This window comes from Budorcas taxicolor, chromosome 6 (assembly GCF_023091745.1).
Source record: "Budorcas taxicolor isolate Tak-1 chromosome 6, Takin1.1, whole genome shotgun sequence".
Lineage (NCBI taxonomy): Eukaryota > Metazoa > Chordata > Mammalia > Artiodactyla > Bovidae > Budorcas > Budorcas taxicolor.
In genome coordinates this window covers 19,967,513-19,994,000 of record NC_068915.1, presented here as the reverse complement: position 1 = coordinate 19,994,000, position 26,488 = coordinate 19,967,513, and the positions used below count along the sequence as shown (strand labels likewise).

General features: G+C 39.5%; 1 protein-coding gene across 1 annotated transcript in view; it reads left to right on the top strand.

Annotated features, from left to right (window-relative positions):
• The window catches only part of ARHGEF38 (Rho guanine nucleotide exchange factor 38), a 145,064-nt gene that overhangs the window by 78,054 nt on the left and 40,522 nt on the right, over positions 1 to 26,488 (top strand). Inside the window, exons 4-5 of the mRNA XM_052641982.1 lie at positions 13,688 to 13,835; positions 20,811 to 20,828. Coding sequence (XP_052497942.1) covers positions 13,688 to 13,835; positions 20,811 to 20,828 — 166 coding nt within the window. The remainder of the gene's footprint in view (positions 1 to 13,687; positions 13,836 to 20,810; positions 20,829 to 26,488) is intronic.

Below are 26,488 nucleotides of genomic sequence, written 5' to 3'. Positions count from 1 at the left end.
ATAAATCCCATTAACACTACAGGGAAACAGGCCATCCCAGCTGAGCTCCACTCATATCATCAACCTGGAGAATCATGAGCAGATAAATGGTGTTGTTTTAAGCCTTTAAAATTTTCTTAGTGTGGGGAAGGGGGGTGATTTCCTGCATCAACAGCTAACTAATACAAAGAAGATACAGCTAAGATACAGAGAAGAAATTAACTAATTCAGCTCAGATAATAAAGAAAAACTTGATTTGAAAGGTGGCTTTTAACCGAGGACTTGAATTTACAAAGATGGAGATTTGAGCAAAGGACTTCTCAAATGACATAGCACAGAGGTAGAAGGCAGAAGAGTATGGGAAGTTCCTATAAAGGACAGCAGTTCAATGTGACTGGAGCACAGTGACAAGGAGAACAAGTCGCCATATCAATGGAGTTCACTGCCACTTTCCATCACTAAATCTTTCATCTTGCATTCCAAAAGGTAAACCAATTTGGGGTGACATTTTCCAAAATCATGCTTCCTAAAGCACAGCCGTTCCATTTCTTTGTCCTTAGATCACACGAAATGGTCTGTGATTCACAGTTCTAGTGCCAAAGGAGAAACTTTCCTGATACATAGATAAGCCAGGAGAGCTTTACTCAACAAAAAAAAAAAAACACAACTTGGGATTTGGATGAGGTTCAAGTTTAAGCACAGCAAAGCACATGTTTGTAGATCCAAGAACTCTGGGAAATTGTCTGGACTATCACGCCAAGATAGAAACTGGATTTTAAAATCTTGACTTAGGCAACCTGCCTAGATAGGAAATGGGTTTGAAATGTTTAGGAAAGGGAGTGTGAGAAGTGACTCTTGTTTCCACTTAAAGATCATTTTGTAACAAATGAATAGTGAACGAGGACCCAACAAGTAAAGTGATAGTGCAGAGTTGGAGAATACACAGGCTGCAATCTCAGGTTGATTTAGTTTATATCCAGGCTCAGCGGTCGCTAGATGTGGGCTTGCAGGCGAGTCACAAAGCCCCACTGAACTAAATTTGAGGCAATAATACCTATCCCACAGAGTGTTTATGAAGATTAAATAAAATAATGTATATGATGATAACCAGTGCCCATCCTTCATCAGTAGCCAATGCACGATGTTACTAACTTGTTACGACCCTGAGAATATTAAACATACCCACCTATTCACAAAGCTTGATTTCTTATATACAAAATGTGAACTTTTTAGAGATCCTGATCATGTTTTTCAATCAAAGATTCCTGGGCGTGTGTGGTTTCCAGGTGTTCCCAATATCTGTGCATCTTGATAATTTACCTATCTATTGATACTTTGGCAACGTGTTTCCTCCTATGGAGGATGATTTGAGATACCAAGTATCATTTCCACATTTGAAAGTGAGCAGCAATTACAGTAGTGGTCCTCAAGGAACTGTGCCTTCTGGTATTCACACTGCCATGCAGTCTGGTCCCATAACGACTCTAGATGGTCCTGAGAGTCATCAGCTAATACAATGCATAGGAAGAGACCCTGTGCCGAAGTCTTAAGGCTGGCATAGCCTTGAGAAAGCTGGACGTTTCTACATTTTGTTGATTTGGGGAGCCTGCCGTTTAAGAAATCCAGCCACCCCAGTGGAATATCACATGGAGAAAGATTAGAGCTGAGACTATCCTAGTGAGAAAGTGGTCCCACTGTCCCAGCCTCCCTGCCAAGGCACCCAGGCTTGGGAATGAGCCATCTCGGACCAGCCAGCCAGTTAAGCCCCTGAATGACCGCAGCCCCAGCAAACCTCAAGTAAAGCAGAACCACTGAGCTGATACCTGCCAACCCACAGAATCAGGAGAAGAGATCAAATGGTCGCTGGTCTTAAGACACTAAATTTTAGGGTGGTTTGTTACATAGTGACAGAGAACCAAAACAGGGCTATGTCCTCTTCTATACATTTTCAACAATGTTGTAACGTTTCAAAGTATTTTTAAAAGACTGAGTTCTGAACATGTGTGAGGTTGGTTACTGTCTCTGCTTACTTCACACACAGGGTAAAGAGAACCAGAGCTGACAGAAGCTTGTGGTATAGGAATTACAGTTTCTCACATGCTTTTTCCTCAGGGTGAGTTTATCCTCGGAGAAAAGACGGTATAGAGCTTTCTGTTCTTTGAAGATGGAGTGGGTGAAGCACTGCTACTCTGCGGCAGTCCTTTGTTCTCCTAAAGCTGTGTCTCCTGTATGTCCCTGAAGCAGGAATCTGTGCCCTTAGCAGTGATTCTGTGAAAAGAGATTAGTCATTGACAATGATGCTGTGTGGGAGATGCCACAAAGTAGTTCACCTGAATCACTGTTCTGGTACTATTATATCGCATGCACATGTGTGTGTGTGTGTGTGTGTGTGTGTGTGTGTGTGTGTGTGTGTATGTGTGTGTGTGTTACTCAGAACATGGAAAGGCCTGGCCTTCTTCATCCTGATCAGTGAGGGCAGGTTTGGGAGCTTCACCCCTGCTCAGTGGGATATGTGAGGCCAGCAGGTGGACAGGGACCCAGACACAGCAGTGAAAGGTCAGGGCGTTTTATTCCAAATACTGTCGGTAACAAGAAAGCTGTCAGCTTCAGAAAGCAGGACAGAAAGAAAGGTGGAGAGGGGTGGTTCAAGGTCAAGTACACACAAATCCACAGAGGAAAGGAAAAATCAGCAGGAGTCAGTCACCAGGATACAATGCAAAAGTTGGACCTCCGGTCTCCTGAGCGAGGTCAGGGTGGGCCCCAGGTCTACCAGGACTTATTTCTCACAATAAAAAGAAAACCGGGAGGGCTTAGTAACAAGTTCTGTAGTTCTGTTCTCTGAGGAGAAAGTGAAGTTCTACAATGTGGAGCTGGCTCCTGGGGGTCAGTGGCTGAGCTGTGCTGTTAGCCTTGAAAGGAGTGGTGGGAAGTCAGATATTGTACAGAATACACGCAGAAGTCCCAACCTTCTGTGAGTGTAAGAGTGCTGTGAGTCCCTGAACACTTTCCCAACTGTTAGGAAGCCAGAAGGAAAAGCTGTTAGCAGAGATGCCACACTTGAGGGACACAAGAGCCTGGCAAGAATGTAGCCAGATCAGTGCCCTGACGCTGGCTCCATCACTGCTGCCTCCATGTTGGGGCAAGTCGCTTGATCAGTGAGACCCACCCTTGCCTGCCTGGAATAGAAACTTCACCAAAAGGACTTAGCTTTTTCCCTCACATAACAAGAAATCCATAACTCAATAGCTAGAACAGAGACAGCTACTTGCTGCCTACTTCCAGCTCTTTTCTTCCCAGTACTTAACTTGTGGTATTTGGCTTCATGGCCTCAAGATGGTTACTCCACTACCAAGCATGCTTCCTGCAGGTAATAAGAGCAAAACCATCTCCTGCTCTGGCTTTTTTCACTTGGGGGAAATAGAAAGCTTTCCCAGTGACTTCTCCTATACCTCATGATCTCATTTTGCACACACATTATTCCATCTCTGTCTGTCTCCCTCCCTCCTTCCCTCCCCCCCCCCCCCTCACACACACACACACACACACACACACACAGAGAGACTTAACCACCTGCACTACCAGAGACTGGGGAAAAGGTTAGTATTTTTAACTGGGTGCATTTGTGGTCCAAACAATAAAAGTTTGGAAGATGAGAGAATAGATAAGCAACTGGCAACAGAAAGCAGGTTCACTGGTTCATTTTTTCCAATGGGGATGGCCAGACCTTGGTGGCAGAGGGGAGACAGAGTGTGCACCTGTCTAGGACCCAAGCCCCAGGTAGGGGGGTGGATTCCTGTCTGTTTTGTTATTGTTGTATTACCAGCACCTAGAATAGTGTCCTCAATAAGTACTTGGTGAATGAATGAAATGGATGGCGGAGACAGTGCTCAGTATCCAGGATGCCAGTTGGTACACTGAGGGAATACAGTAATTGTCATTGCTCTTGTTGTTACCAAGTCCTCCTGTGTCATTTTCCAAGGCTGCCAGGTGGTGAAGAGAAACTAGCAGAGGCAAGCATTCTCAAGAGAGGTATTTACCAAGGTGGTCTGAGAATGGGGTCCTTAGCATTATCACTCCTGAGGAGGGAAAGTTATTGTACCTTTTCCCGACCTAGGCAGCAGAAACGTTTTAACTTTCAACTCTCAGAGAACCAATGTTTCCTTAATGTGTGAGTTGTTATAAAAATCCCAACATGGAGTTGAGGTATCCAGGAAGTCAAAAAGGTTCAGGAAGAGACCTTGAGTTATTATCAAAATAAACAGTTTTATCCTTGAGCGTTAGTGCTAGACTAATACTTGAAAAGAAAAGAAAGTGTAGTCATTCAGTCTTATCCAACTCTGTGTGACCCCATGGACTGTAGCCCACCAGGCTCCTCTGTCCCTGGAATTCTCCTGGCAAGAATACTAGCGTGGGTTGCCATTCCCTTCATAGGGTCTTCCCAACCCAGAGATCGAAACCAGGTCTCCTGCCTTCCAGGCAGATTCTTTACCATCTGAGTCACCAGGGAAGCCCAATTCCAACCCAGCCATCTCACTGTTCAGATGAAAAAGCTAAGAGGCTGAGTTTCTCCAAACAGCATCACTAATTCTAGACACAGTTATAAGGGAGCCCTAGCTCTTCCTAATATAGGTCTTATTACATACTACATACAGTCCATCACTACTGCCTACTATTGCTCCCCAGTTTATCCTGCCCATCTGTTACACTGTCAGTGACGGAATAGCCTTTCCTTTGAGAGACCCCAGCACAATTACGACATTGTCCTCCCTGGCACTGGATGCAACTGTGATCATGGGACAGGACCTCACCATCTGCTCTGGCTCCCTTCCTTTTTTCTTTTTTTCCTCTTATGGTCTATCAACCTCTTACTGGTCTCACCCTGTTCCCTCCTAAAACCACTTCTCTAAAATTGCCGTTACCACATCACCAGAGACCTCAGAATTGTCAAATCCAATGAACACATTTTTCTGAATTTATCATACGGTAGCACTCTTGCCTGGAAAATCCCATGGACGGAGCAGCCTGGTGGGCTGCAGTCCATGGGGTCGTGAAGAGTTGGACACGGCTTCACTTTCACTTTCATGCATTGGAGAAGGAAATGGCAACCCACTCCAGTGTTCTTGCCTGGAGAATCCCAGGGTCGGGGGAGCCTGCTGGGCTGCTGTCTATGGGGTCTCACAGAGTCGGACACAACTGAAGTGACTCAGCAGCAGCAGCAACACTTCTGAAAATTTTTAACCGAATAATTCCTAACATCGGAAGAGAAATTTCATGAGCTCCAGGGAATGTGGAGTTCCAACCTGAAGCCACAGACACAGGCATGAAATAATTTGAAATCTCATTTTATCTTAGGAATTCAAGTAAATTTTCCATGCTATCCTTTCACATGAAAATAATGGGTTTTTTTTTCCTTCAAATATCTTTACACAATTGATACTCAAGGGACACGCTTGTTTGAATCCTGTGGCTGCACATTTCACCTGGCACTTGGGTTTGGATTTCATAACCCTAACTAGCGTCCCTGAAGTATCTCTCAGTAGTCAGTGTTATCCCCAGGCGAGGCAGGAACTGAATGAGACCAAAGGTAAAGGATAGTGGCTTCTGTAAGCTGCATTTACTCTCCAACCTCTTCCTTCTCGCCTCCCTCCTCATTTTGCCTTCCCCTGGAGAACAGAGTAGGCTCAGAATAAAAGGAATAAAACACATACACCTGGCATTTGGGCTGGCTGAACTGCAGCCTTGTTTAGTCCCAGTGGCTGGGCTCCCATCCAAGGAGGACAGCAGACCACGAGAAATTCTCCCAGTCAGTCTGGTGCAAGCTGCCAGGAAAGCTTTTTCATCTGGGGATGGCATATTTACTCACCCAGGAGGTGACATTCAGAGGCCTGTATTATCTTGCTCAGATCTCAGAACTTCTTTTCTGGAAGGGGGTCATACTCCATCCTCGGAGCAGTCCTACTCCCGTCTCTGTATTCTGAATGCTCTGTCCTGACAATCAGGTTTTACTCAGAACTGGAGAACTGCCTTTTGGGATAGATCTTAGATCACAGTTTATGCCTGAGAATTTTTCCTTCCCGTTTCATTGAGATATAATTGATATATTGCACTGTATAGGTTTAAGGTGTATTGCATAATGATTTCATTTACATACATCAAGAAGTGATTATCACAGTGAGTTTACAGACCACCCATCCTCTTATCTAAACACAAAATTAAAGAACAAAACCTTACCAGCTCAAATAAGATGTGTGCCCGCTAAGTTGCTCAGTCATGTCCGACTCTGCAACGCCATGGACTATAGCCTGCCAGGCTCCTCTGTCCATGGATTCTCCAGGCAAGAATACTGGAGTGGGTTGCCATGCCTTCCTCCAGGGGATCTTCCCAACCCAGGGATTGAACCCAGGTCTCCCACATTGCAGACAGATTCTTTGCCAACTGAGCCACAAGGGAAGCCCAAGAATACTGGAGTGGATAGCCTATCCCTTCTCCAGGGGATCTGCCCGACCCAAGAATCAAACCAGGGTCTCCTGCATTGCAGGAGGATTACCGGCCGAGCTACCAGGAAAGCCCTAATCTCTTTTCTAGATCTTCTATCCTGAATCCCAGAATCATATTGCAATTCCATAAAGGGCTCTTCACTTTAATATACTATGGGTGACTCAAATTCAATACTTCTAAAATTAAACTTGTTGTCTTCCCATAAAAACACCCTCTTTATCTTATCATCATTGTCTATCCACATGTTTACTGAAACCGGCTTCCTGAGATATGCCTGGAGTTATCCTCTTCATCTCTTACAAGGTCAATGTACGGTTTTTGTTCTCTCTTCTTCATCCTCCCTGATTTTGCTCTCATGGTTATAACTAATATCTAATGAACATTTGCACATGCCAAGATAGACACATTACATATTTTAACTCATTTAATCATTAAACAACCCTACCATTATGATTATTTCCTACTATAGATGAGGAAATTAAGAAACAGAGAAATCAGGTAATTTTCCCAAATGTCACATGAGTAAATGGTAAAACCAGAATCTGATACCAGGCAATTGATTTGAGAGCATTCTCTCAACCGCTGTAACATTCTACTTTAGCCTCATTATTTATTTCTTGTATAGTTATAGAAACCTCTCAATTGGTTTCTCTTTTCCTATCTCCCTAACTCCTCCCTCAAATTCCATTGTTCAGATAACTAACTCCCACAGTAAACTTTCTAAGATACAGTCTCATCATGTTAATCTGCTGCCTAAACTCCATCAGTGCTTCTCCATGACCTTCAGGTTAAAGTTCCAACTTCTTAATGATGCACAAAGTCTTCCATGGTCTGGCCCCTGCCTACCTATACAGCTTCTGCTGAAACCTCCCCCCAGGTGTGGCACCAGCCAGCCAACTGAGATCACTTGCAGTTTCTGAGCAGAGCTTGCTTCCTCCATGCATCTGTGTGCTTTTGTACTTACTCATAGTGCCTACTTCAAGGGTAGACTCTTACGGAAAGAGTTCAAAGTTTCTCAAGAGCAGAATGGCTCACCCTCTGTATTTATAGTTACTGTCATTCTTTTCCCATAGCATGCTAAATGGAGTTTACTCTTCTCTATCCTTTACTGACCTTCATAAGTCCCTCGAGGGAAGTGTTGATTCTTTTTCTCTGCAGACCTACCAAAGTACTTAGGGCATGCTAGTCCCTCATTGGCTTTCCCAGGTAGCACAGTGATAAAGAATCCACTGCCAAAGAGCAGGAGATGCAAGAGACCCCGGTTCCATCCCTGAGTCGGGAAAATCCCCTGGAGGAGGAAATGGCAACCCACTCCAGTATTCTTGCCTGGAAAATTCCATGGACAGAGAAGCTTGGTGGGCTACAGTCCATGGGGTTGCAAAGAGTCAGACATGACTGAGCATGCACCATCACAGTCACTCATTAAATGGCTATCAAATTAGGATGAACTAAATAAAGACTATAACTGCTTTGCTTCCTTTTATGCCATTTTCCTAAACAAGGCCTCTGATAGGCTTTTTGGGCATCATTGATTTCACCCCAGATCACCTACCTGCAAGGGAAGTTCATCTAGAAGTGGGGTCAGAATAATACATCTTAGGGATGGACATGAGAGTCTGGAGGTAAAGAAGAGGTGGGCCAAGAAGAAAAACATGAATATGTCTACATTAGTGAAGGGAGCAATGTGCCCCACAGGATAGTGAGGCCAGGACATAAAATGTGTTCAATAATCCTGAGAGTTGTTCTTAAAGGAGATAAGTAAGTGCATTTTTAAAAGTGCATTTTCTTCCTCCTTTTGCATGGCAGTTATTCTGAGGGGAAGCCAGTGTAGAAAGTCTTGGGATGCAGAATTTTTTAAAAAGAAGCACACAATAGGTATATTTATTTCATAGGATTCTGGTGCTTTTGTGACAGATATCCAGGAGGGAAATTACCTTCACCGATCTTAGCTCAGTCCCTTCTCCACTCTTAATCATCCCTTCAAACTCACATACAGTAGCAGAGCAGTTGGCCTTCACCACTGAAGAAACGCAGCCCAGAGTTACGTTACCGTGGAAACAGAATCTTTTCTTTTTTTTTTTTTTTTTGCTGCAAGACACGTCGCTTCATCTGCACTATTATGAAGCAGAATACATTGGTAGGGCTGGGAGGGGAATCAAATATTCTGCCCGCCAGTATTGTGCTTGGCCTCTGGGTGAATAGATGACTTTCAATTAGAGCGCTTAAATATCTTTTAACCTTAATCATTGTTATTAGAGGCCCAACAGAATTTTACTTGGAAAAGAGTAAAAAATTCAACTCTGCTGTTCAGGAGAGAGCTATAAATTTTTTCAAGCTAGAACATTTCTCTTAAAGAAAATACAAGAGAATTTACAATTAATGGTTTCATCGTGTGTAAAATAAATGCCTTTGTCCTTTGTGTTTTGACTTTCTGACTTGATCCCATTGTGGATTTATGAGATTGTCCAGACCTCTCTCTTCCTTTGTCTCTACTCTAAGCTGCTTTGTAGTGAACATACATATTTACAATTTTCTCTGGCATTGGGCTGCAGGTATTCAGGTTCACCCCTCCTGACTTATTGCCAAGCCCATCTGAGCCTTGACTCCCTAGCCCAGCCAAAGCCCTCGCTCCCATTTGCTGCCTGCTGCAGTGACTGCAAGGCTTGCCTTTTTGCCTTTTTTTATGCCCAACCCTAAATTTAGCCACTGTCCTATTTTATTCTCTCTGCTCTTAACTCTTCTCTTTTAACTCTCTTTTCTTACTATTTGTGTTGCTAACTGTCGTGAAGGGTGAATCTACAAGACCTCCACTGGCAAAAGGATCAACTCAGTAAAATCCCAGAAATCTAATAAGAAGGCCTCATCCCTTCAGTTCCAAAAATGCTTACAGTCACTGCATTTTTTTACAAGTCCAAAAAAAATTAAAAAAAGAAAACCCCAAGTAAAACATATACACACATGCAGAGTCTAATTTTAATCATAGGGAAATCCCATAAATGAAAAGAAAGAAACATCTTTTATTAGTTGTACGTAAATTAGGAAAATGGGCTTCCCAGGTGGCTCAGTGGTTAAGAACCTGCCTGCCAATGTGGAAGAAGTAAGAGATGTGGGTTCGACCCCTGGTTCCAGAAGATCCCCTGGAGGAGGGCACAGCAACCCACTCCAGTATTCTTGCCTGGAGAATCCCATGGACAGAGGAGCCTGGTGGGCTACAGTCCATGGGGTTGCAAATCGTTGGCCATGACTGAAACGACTTAGCATGGACAAATTAGAAAATAATATAACACTTTATAATACTTTAAAACTATTAGTATCTTAGTAAAATTAAAACAAAAATAAACAAATGGAACATAATTAACTTAAAAGCTTTTGCATAGCAAAGGAAATCATAAACAAAATGGAAAGACAACCCTTAGAATGGGAGAAAATAAATAAAGCAACCAACAAGGGATAAATCTCCAGAATATACTAACAGCTCATGAAATTCAATATTTTAAAAAAAAATCAAAAAATGGGCAGATCTAAATAGACTTTTCTCCAAAAAAAATATACAAATGAGCAAAAAACACCTGAAAAAATGCTCAATATCACTAATTATTAGAGAAATACAAATCAAGACTACAATGAGGTGTTATCTCACACTGGTCAGAATGTGCTTAGCTGCTCAGTCATATCTGACTCTTTGCAACCCCATGGACTGTAGCCCACCAGGCTCCTCTATCCATGGGATTTTGGAGGTGAGAATACTGGAGTGGGTTGCCATGCCCCTCCTCCAGGGAATCTTCCCAACCCAAAGATTGAACCCAAGTCTCCTGCATCACAGGAGGATTCTTTACCATCTGAGCCATCAGGGAAGTCTTGCCATCATCAAAATATCTACAAACAATGATGCTGGAGAGGGTGTGGAGAAAAGTGTACCCTCCCACGCTGTTGGTGGGAATGTAAATTGGTACAGACACTATGGAGAACAGTATAGAGGTTTTTAAAAAAATGAAAAATAGACCTATCATATGATTCATCAATCCCATTCCTGGGCATAGATCCAGAGAAAACCATATCCCGAAAAGATGCATGTATGCCAATATTCTTTGTAGCACTATTTACACTAGCCGAGACATGAAATTTACCTAAATGTCCATCCACAGAAGAACAGATAAAGAAGATTTGGTACATATATACAATGGAATACTACTCAACCATAAAGAAGAATGAAATAAGGCCATTTGCAGCAACATGGATGGACCTAGAGATTATTATACTAAGCGAAATAAGTCAGACAGAGAAAGGCAAATCCCACATGATACCACTTATACGTGAAATCTAATTTTAAAATGATACAAATGAACTTATTTACAAAACAGAAACAGAGTCACAGATCTGGAAATTATACTTATGGCTATCAAAGGGAGAATATGACGGGAAGTGATAAATTAGAAGATTGGAATTAACATATTAACACACTACTATATATAAAATAGATAACTAACAAGTACCTACTGTATAGCACAGGAAACTCTACTCAATATTCTGTTATAACCTATATGGGAAAAGAATGTGAAAAAGAATGTGTATATACGTATGTATATACACCAGTCATATATGTATATAACTGATTCACTTTGCTGTACTCCTGAAACTAACACAGCATTGTAAATCAACTACACTTCCGCAAAATTTTTTAAAAGTTGAAGAACTAGTGTTTTAATTCTGGAGACAGTAGAGCAGCATTAGAAAGCAAGTGACATATATGGAGGAACTAGTCGGTGCCAGCTGATTTTACATCCACATCTCATTTAATTCTCAAATTCATCTCAAGTGTAACTATTATCTCCATTTTACAAATGAAAGAAGTAAGGTTCAAATAATTTTTTTTTTAAGTCATTCCTGTAGTCACCACACAATCCTAGACAATGATTTCTGATTCTGACTCCAGTGTTGCTGCCAACTGTGTCCAGCATCCAGCAAAACTCTCCTATGGGAAGGGCTAAAATCTAAGGAGAAAATGAGGAGAATGTGGCCTCTAATCCTGGCTCTCCACCTCCTGATAGAACTGTGGAAAAACCATTTATTTGTTTTGAAGTTATATTTGTCCATCCTTATTTAATATGGATAAATAAGCCCCTTTCTCCTCATATGTATAAGGATTCAAGTAGTTAATGTAAGCAAAGTATGTTGAAAATCTAAAGGGCACTTTTATTTCTGTAGGAAGAATGCCTTTGTTATTATAATAGACCCAGATTAGCAGTCCATATCACTTGCAGTCAGTTCAGTCCCAGATTTGCAATGTTTTTGAGAGCAGATCTATTACATATTTCTTCTGTGTTTCCCAAATCCCCTTAACACAATTCTGGGTTGGATAGTGGATGCATTTTTATTAGATGAAGTGACAATTAAGTCAAACTATTGTCCAATATGTGCTTGAGCCATCAGTGATAGATCCCATTTCATCATATATCAAAAAGGACTCCTTCAATGCCTGGACATAATTAGCCCAAAATTGCTTTATGAATAGTCAGAACACTGGTTTATAGTATTATCCAACTGAATTGTGACAGGAATGATGGCCAATTTTCACATAAGAGAAAATAGTTTATTTTCCTCAGCTTCATTGCATATGTTTCAGACAAACTCAGGAAATGTTAGTAAAATAAATAGAAAAATAATTGACCTAGAACCTGAAATTTCACTCTCCAAAAATATCTCTAACTAGTGGTAAAGAATCCACCTGCCATTTCAGGAGACATAAGAAATGCAGGTTTGATCGCTGGGTTGGGAGGATCCCCTGGAGGAGGGCATGGCCACTTGCTCCAGTGTTCTTGACTGGGAAATCCCATGGATAGAGGAGCCTGGCAGGCTTCAGTCCTTAGGGTCACAAAGTAAGTAAGTGAAGTCGCTCAGTCTTGTCCGACTCTTTGTGACCCCGTGGACTGTAGCCTGCCAGGCATCTCCCTCCAAGGGATTCTCCAGGCAAGAATACTGGAGTGGGTTACCATTTCCTTCTCCAGGGGATCTTCCCAACCCAGGGGTTGAACTCGGGTCTCCTGCATTGGAGGCAGACACTTTAACCTCTGAGCCACCAGGGAAGATATCATAGGGTCACAAAGAGTTGGACGCAACTGAAGCGGCTGAGCATGCATGCACTCACTCTAACAAACTGACAATATCTGCTCCATTCTGGGCATTTGCTATCTATGTATTGTAATCTGAACGTTGCATACACTATCTCTTTAATTTTATAATGACCCTATGAAACTGGATCTATTAATGTCTCTGTTTTATAGATGAGGAGATAGATTCAAAGAGTGAAAAATAACTTGTCCAAGTCATAACCTGTCCAAGTCTGTTGCACGGCCTGGCCTGTACCATACAGACTGATTCTAAGTGTAGCCTTTAACTCATGTCAAAGAAAAACCCACAATGTACGAAAAACCCACAAAGTAAGAGTCGTGAGTTTTAGTTTTATTCAGGGACTTACCGAGGGCTCTAGCCCAAGAGATGACCTCTCAGTGGCTCTGAGGAAACTATGCCAAAGAGGGGGAAGAAAAGCCAATTCAAACATGATTTTGGGAGCTAGGACATACATGCAATCAAGCATACATCTTGGTAAAAGATTGCTACTAGTCACAAAGAACAGATATTCCAAGTTTTTAGTGCTTTTCTATGAATGGCAAGATGCAAGAGTCTGGGGTCATTGAAATGCTTCCTGAGACACACACCCAACTATCAAAGGGCCTGTTTATCCAAAGCACCAAGTGCCTCAGGTGATTTTTCATCCTCAATTCCTCTCAGGGTGGGCAGTTACAGTGGGTGAGGACAACCCTCATAGAAGCAGGTGGTGAGGGATGCCCTTTTTCTTTGTTTACACCAGGACTGTGTTTACACCAGCCAAGTGCATAATCTGAGAAAACCAGCTTTCTTTTGCTACCCATCTTCATTAAGCTCATTATCCTTTATTTTATAAAAGAAAAGAGGAAAGGGATGACAAGAGAAGAGAAGGAGGAGGGTGCGAAGAAAAAGAAAAAAAAAAGGGAGAAAAGAAGGTGATTCAATGTTGTCTATTGCTCCTCACCCCCTCAACCCGGACTAACATGGGTATAAAATGCAGCCCACCCAACTTTTTAACACTAATCAACATTGTTGTAAAACAAATACGCAAAGTGCCAGTTTGGTCTGACTTGATGTCATCTTGCCTTTGTTTTGGATTTATCAGGAGAAGTATTCTTGCAGATTAAAGGGCCACTGGAAGATATTTATAAAATCTACTGCTATCACCACGATGAAGCGCATAGTGTACTGGAGTCCTATGAAAAGGAAGAGGAGCTGAAACAACATTTGAGCCTCTGTATCCAGTCCTTAAAGTAAGGCCTTTTCAAATGATGGTTTCCATGCACTCTCAGTCGCCTAGCAGGGAACATTTTAACTGGATGTAGATGAAAGGTCTCCCATAAATCTTATGTTTTATGAGGCTTGCTGGGAGCGCTACTTTGTGTTCTCTTGATGAAAAGCTGACATGCCAGAAACCCTGATTGACTTTTTTTTTTTCCCTGCAAGGATGACTAAAAATAACACAGGCAAGATACAGGGCTCTGTAGAGATAGAAAAAAATGCAATATCAAAAATGAAACATAGAAGAAAAGCCCCTCTTAAGGCTGTGGTTACTTGTCTGCTCCCACCTAGGTCAAGAAGTAAGTGGAAGCCGGTGTGTCACCATTGTCACGGGAGCACGTCAAATAATAGAGCTAGGGGATATCCCAGGACCCTCTGAATGCCCCTGGCCGCTCAGAGACTGAAGGGCCCAAGGGGAGACTGGCAAAGACAAGTCAAGCCCTTTTAGAGATAGTTTCAGGAAAATTAGTTATGCCTTCCTCTTCTCTAAATTGTTCATGGGAAGTGCTATGTAACGTACAGTGTTGTTGGTTTTTTTTTAATCTGGTAGAAATATTTGTTTGCTATAAAAATCTGAAAAAGGAAGTTCCCTGGTGGCCTGCTGGTTAGGATTCCAGGCTGTGGCCCAGCTTCAGTGTCTGGTAAGAGAACTGAGATCCTGCAAGCCACATATATGGACCCCCCCAAAAAAAAATCTGAAAAAAATACATTAAAAAGCATGAATAAAATAAGAAAAATAACCCTTACTATTCTATCTATTAATTCTTTACTAACCATGGATTAAGGACTTCCCTGGTGGCTCAGACGGTAAAGCGTCTGCCTACAATGCTGGAGACCTTGGTTCAATCCCTGGGTGGGGAAGATCTCCTGGAGAAGGAAATGGTAACCCACTCCAGTATTCTTGCCTGGAAAATCCCATGGACGGAGGAGCCTGGTGGGCTACAGTTCATGGGGTCGCAAACAGTCGGAGACGACTGAGCGACTTCACTCACTCACCATGAATTAAAAACCACAGCTTGCACTTTTTCTGATCCTATTTGTATGCATAAATATGAAGACGTATTGGATTGATTCTTATAAACGGAATTGGTATCTGGCTTTATCTACAGTTTTCTACCAAATGAAGTTTAAAGCCAAAATGTCTGCCCTACTCTACATCCTACCAAATGGTTCTATTGTGGTTTTTCACTTCTAAGGTTTATCCATTATCAAATGGTCTTCATTAGGCTAAGAATGAACCAAGCAGAGTGCTATGGTATTTAAATCAATGCACCCAAACCCGTCTGATCCTCCCCTTTCCTATACTCTCTTGTAGGGGCAGAGGGTGGTCCTGACATAGTACAACTGAATTAGAGTGAAATCAGGAAGCTAAATGAGACTGCTCTGGATAATGCCTTTCCAGACTGGAACTGGGGCTGAAAATGGGTTTAAATTGGATCTGACAAATTTCTTAAAATTAACTTTATTGCCCTCTACTGGCAATTAAGTAACTGCAGTTCTTTAACCATTTTTCATGCTGTGGAAAAATAACAATTTTGAGTCACTAAATTGCAAGCATTTACATAGTCCTTGTTATAGAAAGCTTTGATCTGGTTCCTGAAAATACAAAAATAAATCAGTCTTTGACCCTGCTCACAAGCAGCTCAATATGATTAGGTAATTCTTAAGACAATATGCAATGAGTAATTTCAGTTCACTATTTCTCCATTAATTACTGTTTAGTTCAGTGTTAGCAAATCAGTTTAGGTAACCTTTAAAGTTGAAGTATCCATCTTAATAAATTCATATATTAGAAGCAACATCTAAATTTACAGGTACTTTTTCCAAAGAGGAAATAATAGTTTTATCCTCAGTGTAAAGGACGACCTTTCTTATCTTAAACTAGTGACAAGATCCAATAAATGTGTATCTTGAGTCATTTTCCTTCTTCAGTTTCCAGAAGTAAAAGAGAGAGATCTTACAGCAAGTAAAAAGTAGCACCTTGAATCCTCACTCCAATCCCAACCCCAGGACTGGAAGTCCATATGGGGAGAGGATGTAGTTTATTTTGGCACGTGCTTCTGACAACTGACCAGAAGTGAAGCAGTCTGTTCAGAGCGGACTGCACAATAGCTTTTGAGTCCTAAGAGGAAGAAATTAACTCTGTCAGAATAGTCCTTCAGTCAGTATAGGTCAGGATCATATCCCCTAAAAAGTAAGCTAAAGCAGAGATGATTTGGAAACTTCCTCATTACTGAAAATTACTTTCAGACCCAGCAGCTTATTTGACATTTTTTTCTGAAACCCTCAAGTTCTTGCCCTGGTGATATCCCAAATCTTGTATATTCTGCCCCGTTCTGATTTTAGGGAATCATTTCAGGCGTTGGAAGGTGCTAAGGTTTACAAAGCACAAAATCCAAAGAAAGTAATATTGGCAGGACTGTGTCTTCAGGGAAAGAAAAATCAAAATAAAATAGTTTAAGTTAGATCTATTTTCTCCAAAGTTGCCTTGCCATGAAAATAAAGTTAATGATGAATTGTACTAGTCTGCCTGAAAGCTGAGGGCAGGAGAATTATTAACATTACTATAATACTGACCTCAAATGAGCTAAGCTTTAAATTCTGAGAAACAGGTTTTCAAACAGGTTTATAGGCCAAAGAGAGTCTGGAACACCCCAAGAGCTTGACTTCCCTTGCCAGGTAATCAGTCAAAGCTATTACTGGGGCTCTGCCTTTTTCTTGTGGCTAAATAACGGAGCCCAAGTACACGGTTGCCAATTTCTAATGGGTATTAGGTGTGGCCTCCATTTTCAACCAGGCTGGCGGGTATTGGAACAAGTGTGTTTGAAGCGGTATCCACGAAGAAGGTGGCTTCATGCCTCAGAAGTTAAAGCCACAGAGGTTGCATTTTAACCAAAATTAAAATGTTTGTTGAGGGCCTAATAAATATTTATTATAAGTACTAAATAATGTTGAAAATATTTTTTTCAGATATGTAAGCATAATTCTTGCCTTCTGGGAACATACCTTCTAGTTGGTAGATAAACAAAACCATGTGGAAAGCTTAACAATAATACAAAAGTTAATTTAAATAACATACTAGAAGCTGTCACGGTGAAGTTCAAGACTAATTTCTGAAAGGAGAGTAGAAAGATTTCCTGGTCCGGTAACCGGGAGACTTACGCGCATAACCTTGGCCTATCCTTTGAAGCCCATTATCTTTCAAATGAACAAATAATATTTGCATCCAGAAAATAATTTTGACTCCCCTTGAAAGGTCAGGGCAGTGTTTCTTGCTGTGTGAGTCCTCCTGCATCAGACCCGAAAGGGATGCGTATTAAAGGAGCAGGTGCCTATGCTCTGCTCCAGACCAGAAAAATTAGGGTTGCTGGGCATCCAGGCCACGAATCTGCACTTTAACAAGCTCCCTTGGGTAATCGTGCATACACACTCAAATGAAGACCTACTTAAAAAAAAAAAGACCTACTTTAGAAGGAGAAAGCATGCCCACAGTACCCATTTCCTGCTTTCCCTGAAGCTGTTTCCATGACTGTAGATACAATCGAAGCAGTAATTTCAGGATTTGGAGACGTTAAGAAAGAAAAGACTAAAACAATCCAGAAGCACAATCCCACATCTTTGTCTATAGCCTATAAATTGGAAATCTGCAAGTTTTTAATTTATTCAACAATAAGTATTTACAGAGTCATATTAGTGACCTGTAAGATGACTTGAAATGTTGATTTAATACCGTTTCTAAATGTATGCAAGTTACTTACTAAGGATCTAGTTCTTAGCCTCTTTGGAGTTATTTAAGGTTTCTGATCTGTGTGAGGAAAATGAAAAATAGAATAGCAATGAATGCAAGTGTAGCTATAATTAGAATAGGCTGTCTGTAGCCTCCTTTGTCTGTTTTTCTAGTTATAAATACCACCAAGGCTCTGATGCCTTTCAGAGGCCCTAGAGACTTATTCGTAATAGGATAAGAATGAAGGAACTTTTCCAAGTTTTTTAGGAGGTAGCAGGAAGATGCATTTCTAGTTTCATGTCTAGTTATTACAAATTTATCTACATTTTTCTTCTTCCTAACCAAGGTCACCATCCTCAGAAGGAAAACTTCCAACTTGTAGTCATCTAGACACTTTGACTGATCAGATTACTGCTATAGTTTCTCCATACAGCAGTAGGAAGGAAGCTAAAAGCTCATGCAATACAGCATCAAAGGAATAGATTTAAATTTGTTCACCATGTTTTATGTATCTTAATATTATTATAATAGGGTGTTCCAAATGAAAATTAAAATCACTTTTGGAAACTCATTCATTTCCTGGTTATGTGGCATCATGTTTGAACAAAGACGATAATCCTTAAGAAATAGCCACATAAAAACTTGTTAATTGTAAGTCAAATTATAATGAACCCATGAAAGTGTAAGGTGGGGTGGTGGATATATTAAGTTACTTTACCCGCCCCAAAAGTGTAAATGGACCCAACTTAACTTCCTCTTTCCTGAAGTGTCCTTGGCTGGGGTTAACTCCTGGAAAATTTTAGCCTGAAAAGGAGATTTTTTTTTTTAATGATAAACAAATAAAAAGGAGTTGTTATAATAAAGTGCCACTATTCCACAACTCCAGATAAATTTCCCTGTTGGAAAATCTCAGGTTCCTTTTCATATAATGTTGTATTTACATTGTAGTAGTGAAAGTCGCTCAGCTGTGTCTGACTCTTTGTGACCCCATGGACTCTACAGTCCATGAAATTCTCCAGGCCAGAATACTGGAGTGGTTAGCCTTTCCCTTCTCCAGAGGATCTTTTCAACCCAGGGATCGAAGCCAGGTTTCCCACACTATGCAGATTCTTTGTCAGCTGAGCCACCAGGGAAGCCTGCATTTACATTAAATACAGTATTTAATATATGTTATAATATGTAGGCTTTATTTCATTGAAATAAATGAGCTTTATTTCACTGACATAAATGAAATTTATTTCATAAATAAATGAAATAGAAAAAAAATTGTCCATGTCGTCTCTAGGAGTTAAAAAGAACAATATTTTCTTTCAACTTCAAAGTATGTGTTTTGGTTCCAAAATGATCACATTTTCATTTGTTTGTTTTCATAGAAAACTGCATTTTTATTTTTACTTAACTTCTGTCCCAAATTTTCTCATCTATGACTCACAGAGCAAAATGAGAAAGGAAATTCCTTAATAGAAGGAGATAAAAAATCAGGGAAAGAATGTGAGTTTAAAGGAAAGGAATGGAAAGAAATACTGGGTAGGGGGTAGTGGTGGAGTATTTTCTCTCTGAAATTGTAGCACCTGCTGATTTTTAAAAGTTTATCATCCTCTGTTGGATTCCCAACTGGGAGGTTTTGGATTCAGTAAAACCTAGTCATTTCAAGATGTCTAAGAATCCATTCATACACTATGTCAGGACAGTGAAGGGTAATTGCCTTACATATATGTACACCATTGTTTTACACACCTATAAAGTACTAGGAGTAATTTTTTAAAACTTATTAATTCCATTAAAATTTATGAAATTCAGCACAGCTGTTGAATCATTTCTTATTGAATATGAACAGACCATCTACTAGGGTGTGATGGTGTCATAACTTTTTTTAATTTATTATTTTAAAAATGTTTATTATTATTATTCTAATTTTATTTATTTATTTGGCTGCATTGGAGCAGCATCTATAGTCACAGCATGTGGGATCTAATTCCCTGAACAGGGATCAAACCTGGGCCTCCTGCACAGGGAGCCTCAAGTCTCAGCCATTGGACCACCAGGGAAGTCCCCATAAAATGTTTCTGTGCTGGAAACAACCATAGTATTCCAAAGGACTGAAAAGCAGAGGCCAAGGTGATCAGTTTTAAATACAGGTTATCACTTTATTTCTCTATATCCACATGAGGCTTCTAGCTCCTTTATTCTTGAAATTTAACTTGAAAGATTCCCATTTTCTAATTGTTTAATTAATTTGACAGGTATGTTTTGTGGTCCTACCATATGCCAGTCAGTTTTTCAGGAACTGGGGCTGCAACACAGAACAAGACAAACGTACACCCTTGCCCTCATTGGGATCGGGGAGTAGAGAGATAAACACAATAAACCAAACAAACATATTATTTCAGAAAATGACAAAGCATTGTGGGGATAAATAAACATAAGGAATGAGGATAAAGAGTACAATGAGAGGCAGGTACCATGGTTAGAATGTCAGGCAGGGAAGGCTTCACTGGGAAGGGGCATTTGAACAAAGACCTGAAGGAGATAAAGAGGGAGTCATGTGGGTACCTGGAGGAAGGGCAGTCAGGCAAGGGCAAGGAAGGCAGGAGCCTGCCTGCCTTCTTTGAAAAGAGCAAGGAGGCCTGCAATTGCCACAGATGGGGAGTAGCTGAATGACAGGGAATGAGGGAGAGAAGGGTTAGGAGAGGCAGACTGCATTGCCTTGGGAGGACTTTAGTTTTGCTTGAGTGAAATGTAAGCCACAAAAGCTAGTGACGCCAAGTGAAATTTTTCATGGAAATTATCTCACTGAATAGATGAATTGTCTATAATCTATCAACCTACATAAAACTTTATGGACAGATATTATAAAGCGCTTGATAGTAGTTTTCTGCATGCCAGTTATACTCTCCTTTGTGATCTTGTAATCTGTTTCTCCTATTACTATTAGTATGTTTAATGGATTCTTATTTCATAATATAAACAAATGTTGACATTTAAATCCATTTTCAAAAGACTAAAATTTACTAACTATAGTTTAAATCAAGAGTTGCTAAGTTCATATAAAGTGTGAAACAAATATGGTAGATGCATACTATAATAAAATTTTAGGGACATGATTATACGACTAATTCTACAAAAACATTCATGAAAATGACTTACCATTTTACACAAGATTTTAAAATTTTTATGTTTGCTCTTTATATTAACTTACTTCTTTTTCCTTCTCTTCTAGGAACATATACATGCAACAGTAAGTACTTTTGTTTAAATAATAGCAAATATAAAAATCAGGGGAAAAGCTGATGAATATTTCTGTGCAAATTAGGATTTTTCATTTTTATAATGATGTTCATTGTTTTTAATAAGTAAGTCAAGATTTCAGACATTTACCCTAGACATTATTGATGCATTTATTTCCAATTTGTCTCAGCTGATTTTACATATTAGATTATTATATTAACCTTATTAAACTTTTTAGAAAAATCTTGGGGAATAATTTACTTAAATCACAAGTTTGCTGGTAATAGGAACTCTTTGGGAATTGCTCATCACACATTTATTAAAGAATCTTAATGTGTCCAAAAACACTTTTTCCTAAGGAAAACATTGGTCTAAAAAATTTTAGATTAATACCATAATGTTTTTTAAGGTTATATAGATTAATGTATAAAAGATTCCTTATTCATTATAGTAAAATATTGAGTTTCTTCTGACTTGGACTCTGATTTGCAGAGAAAAAAATTATACACACACACATATATAGCGTGAAGATGAAATAATTGGACGAGAGACAACTTTACACATAGATATCACCAGATGGTCAACACCGAAATCAGATTGATTATATTCTTTGTAGCAGAAGATGAAGAAGCTCTATACAGTCAGTAAAAGCAAGACCAGGAGCTGACTTTGGCTCAGATCATGAACTCCTTATTGCCAAATTTAGACGTAAATTGAAGACAGTAGGGAAAACCACTAGACCATTTAGGTATTACCTAAATCAAATCTATTAGGATTATACAGTGGAACTGACAAAGAGATTCAAGGGATGAGATCTGATAGAGTGCCTGAAGAACTCCAGACAGAGGTTTGTGACATTGTACAGGAGGCAGTGATCAAGACCATCCCTAAGAAAAAGAAATGCAAAAAGGCAGAATGGTTGTCTGAGGAGGCCTTGCAAATAGCTGAGAAAAGATGAGAGGTGAAAGACAAAGGAGAAAAGGAAAGATCAGCCCATCTGAATGCAGAGTTCCAGAGAATATCAAGGAGAGATAAGAAAGCCTTCCTCAGTGATCAGTGCAAAGAAATACAGGAGAACAATAGAATGGGAAAGACTAGAGATCTCTTGAAGAAAATTAGAGATACCAAGGGAAGCTTTCATGCAAAGATGGGCACAATAAAAGACGGTATGGACCTAACAGAAGCAGAAGATATTAAGAAGAGGTGCCAAGAATACACAGAAGAACTACACACAAAAAGATCTTAATGACCCATATAACCATAATGATGTGATCACTCACCTAGAGCCAGACAGCCTGGAGTGCCAAGTCAAGTGGGCCTTAGAAAACATCACTGTGAACAAAGCTAGCGGAGGTGATGGAATTCCAGCTGAGCTATTTCAAATCCTAAAAGATGATGCTGTGAAAGTGTTGCACTCAATATGCCAGCAAATTTGGAAAACTCAGCAGTGGCCACTGGACTGGAAAAGGTCAGTTTTCATTCCAATTCCAAAGAAAGGCAATGCCTAAAGAATGCTCAAACTACCGCACAATAGCACTCATCTCACACGCTAGCAAAGTAATGTTCAACATTCTCCAAGCGAGGCTTCAACAGTACATGAACCAAGAACTTCCAGATGTTCAAGCTGGATTTAGAAAAAACAGAGGAACCAGAGATCAAATTGCCAACATCCATTGCAAGAGAGTTCCAAAAAAAATCTACATCTGCTTTATTGACTATGCCAAAGCCTTTGACTGTGTGGATCACAGCAAACTGTGAAAAATTCTTAAAGAGATGGGAATACCAGACCACCTTACCTGCCTCCTGAGAAATCTGTATGCAGATCAGGAAGCAACAGCTAGAACTGGACATGGAACAACAGACTGGTTCCAAATAGGGAAAGGAGTACGTCAAGGCTGTATATTGTCACCCTGCTTATTTAACTTACATGCAAAGTACATCATGAGAAATGCCAGGCTGGATGAAGCACAAGCTGGAGTCAAGACTGCCAGGAGAAACATCAATAACCTCAGATGATATCACCCTTATGGCCGAAAGTGAAGAGCAACTGAAGAGCCTCTTGATGAAAGTGAAAGAGAATAAAAAAAGCTGGCTTAAAACTCAACATCAAAAAACTAAGATCATGGCATCTAGTCCCATTATTTCATGGAAAATAAATGGGGAAACAATGGAAACAGTGACAGACTTTATATTCTTGGGCTCCAAAATCACTGTGGACAGTGATTGCAGCTGTGAAATTAAAAGACTTTTTTCTTGGAAAAAAAGGTATCACAAATCTAGACAGTATATTAAAAAGCAGACATTACTTTGCCAACAAAGGTCTGACTAGTCAAAGCTATGGTTTTTATCAGTAGTCATATATGGATGTGAGAGTTGGACCATAAAGAAAGCTGAGTGCCAAAGAATTGATGCTTTTGAACTGTGGTGTTGGAGAACAGTCTTGAGAGTCCCTTGGACTGCAAGGAGAGCCAACCAGTCAATCCTAAAGGAAATCAGTCGTGAATATTCATTGGAAGGACTGAGGCCGAAACTTCAGCTTGAATACTTTGGCCACCTGATGTGAAGAACTACTCGTTGGGAAAGACCCTGATGCTGGGAAAGATTGAAGGCAGAAGAAGGGGTCACATAGGATGAGATGGTTGGATGGCATCATTGACTCAAAGGACATGAGTTTGAGCAAGCTCTGAGAGTTTGTGATGGACAGAGAGTTCTGGCGTGCTCCTTTCATGGGGTCACAAAAAGTTGGACATGACTGAGTGAGTGAACTGAACTGAGGGCAATATAGAAAAAGCAACACACACATATACCTACTTTGAAAGATGTCCATTTTCATAGAAAGAAAGCATATCTAGCCTAATACTGAAAGGATGATATTGACTTAAATATGAACTCAAATTTACCAGGACTTAATAAAGCACATCTACCTTAGCATGGTCAGGAACAACCTAAAGTCCTGAGTTCCTAGTCTGTTTGTGTGTTTGCTTTGTGTGTGTGTGTGTAGGTGTGTCTGTATGTACTCTAAACTGCTGAAAATTTACATCAACAGAATAGATTGAGAGGGGGAAAGTGAGCAATTCTTTTATTTTAATTTTCCTTTAGCCACAGACTTTATTATTTGAATATTTGCAACTACTATTCTATACACAAATTTCAATTTCTTACAAAACTATATATCCCATATTGTTAGATCACATCAGTCTCCATTTTATGCCACACTTCCATCAAGAAGTATTTCACCATGTACCTGATTGTGTGCTTTTGTTATTCAGTTGCTGTTTTGTCCAACTCTTTGAGATGCTATGGACAGTAGCCTGCCAGGCTCCTTTGTCCATGAGATTTCCCAGGCAAGAATACTGGAGTGGGTTGCCATTTCCTTCTCCAGAGCAATTCTTTTAATATGTTAGCATGCACAGGCTCCCACATACAGAATACTTAAAACAATTAGTACCTTGTATTGAAATGCTGCTTGAAAATTGCACTAGCTTTTGCGCAGTCCTGCTGTGTGGGGCTAGCCGACTGCCTGTGCCCTTCTAGCCTGTTCTATACATTAAGAACTCGAAAAGAGGAAGAAGAATCACAGTGTGTAACTGGACAAACATCAAAGCCACATTTGCCTTGAGTTATTTTCCTTCCTGATTCTCTCATTCAGGTCAGGCAGCACACACGCTACTACATAAAAGGGTAAAAGGCAATGTCAAGTGCTATGTAATTGTTGAGCTCCTCAGTAGCTAAGGCCAAAATGTTGCGGCTAGAGTGACGTTTATGGGATGTGGGTTTTTAAATGACTTTTTTAAAAAAAAAGATCTCTTACTTACTGAAACTAAAAACGGTCTTTTTTTTTTTTTTTTGCAATCTACATTTTAAAAAATACAGAAAGGCAAAGATATCATAATTTCTGAAATGTTTACTTTGAATTATAATCTTATGCAAACATCAAAGACAGTATTAAAGTGACAAGAATCATAGATTCTTCTACCAGAGTCTCCCTCAAATCATCTGATCCAAGTCTCATGTTCTAAAGCAAGAAAAATATCCCTATTATAAATTTACCTCCAGAAATAAACTTTATCTTAATTACTTAGACTCTTCTATATGCTTAGAAGTAGTCTGACCAGCTATTTCTACCTTTGCATTGCAGGATTTTAATCAATCTCAAAAGTTTTATAAGTTATTTTATTTGTTAAGTTTTTTTTTTTTTTAACTATTGAAGAAACACTGCAAAACATAGGAAATCAAAATGAAGACACTAAGAACTATTGGTAGTCACATTCCAGAGTGAACTACTTTAACATGACATGAGTCCCTCACTTTCCTGCCCTTTTTTCCTCTATACAGATACATGTCGACTAAAATAGGACAGCTATATATTTCCTGTATGTCAACTTGCTATCTCTTCATCAATACATCATGGACATCTCTCTATGTCAGTAAATATAAATCCATATTGCTGTATGACTACATAATATTCTATTTGATGTATGTACTATAATTTAGTTTACCAAACTCTTACAGATACTTGAATTGTGTCTGTCTTACAGATGACTTTATGTGTTCATTCTTATATAAAATTTTGAACAACAGTTTATTTTCTTTTGATGAATTTCTAAAACTGGAATTTCTAGATCAAAGGGCTTTTGATACTTATTGCCAGATAATTTAAGAGAAGTTGAACTAAGTTTTAGTCCTACTACTAGTTATGAGTTGCCCATTTACCTACTGCTTGCTACTTTGCTTGCACTAGATAAAATATTTGGATCCTTATAATTTATGGCAATATCATAGGCCAAAAGTAGCATTGCAATGTTTTAATTACCATTAAAAATGAGCTTGAGCATTTCTGTGTTTAACCATTTGTATTTCACCACTAATGAATTATCATTTTAATTGATTATTCACTTTTTTGGAGATGTTTGTCTTTTTCTAAAATATTGATAATGGCTCTTTAGTGAGTGTATTACCCATTTTTCTATCTTACGTACTATAAATAATTTTCCTTCTTATTACTTGACTTTTAACATAGTATATAGTTGCTTCTGTTTATGCTTTTATCTGTACAGTTTTACAGAGCTAAATTTTAAAATACATTGATCACGTTTTTCTACTGTAGCTTTTGGATTTTGTTTCTCACTTAGAAACTTCAAGTTTGTTTTTAAACCGTAATCCCACGTTTTCACCGAAGGTCTTGTATAGTTTCATTTTTAACATTTAAATTTTTGATCTGGAAATTATTTTGCTGTAATGAAATTAATTTTTATTTTTCTATATGCTTAGCTAATTATCACAATCCCTGATACTGAATAGTTCCTTTTTTCTACTGAGTAGGAATGTCACATTTACCATGCACTTAATTTCCATACATCCCTGTATTTATTTCTTGATTTTCTATTTTGTGCTTGATTTTCATATGTCCATACCAAATTGCCTTCATTTTTGTCATTTTATATTTTGATATCAGGTATAATTAATCTCTGGGCTTCCCTGGTAGTACAGTGATAAATAATCCACCTGCCAGTGCAGGAAATGTGAGTTTGATCCCTGAGTCAAGAAAATCCCCTAGAGAAGGAAATAGCAATCCATTCCAGTTTTCTTGCCTGGAGAACCCCACTGACAGAAGAGCCTGGTGGGCTACAATCTATGGTGCCTCTAAGAGTCAGACATGACTTACCAACT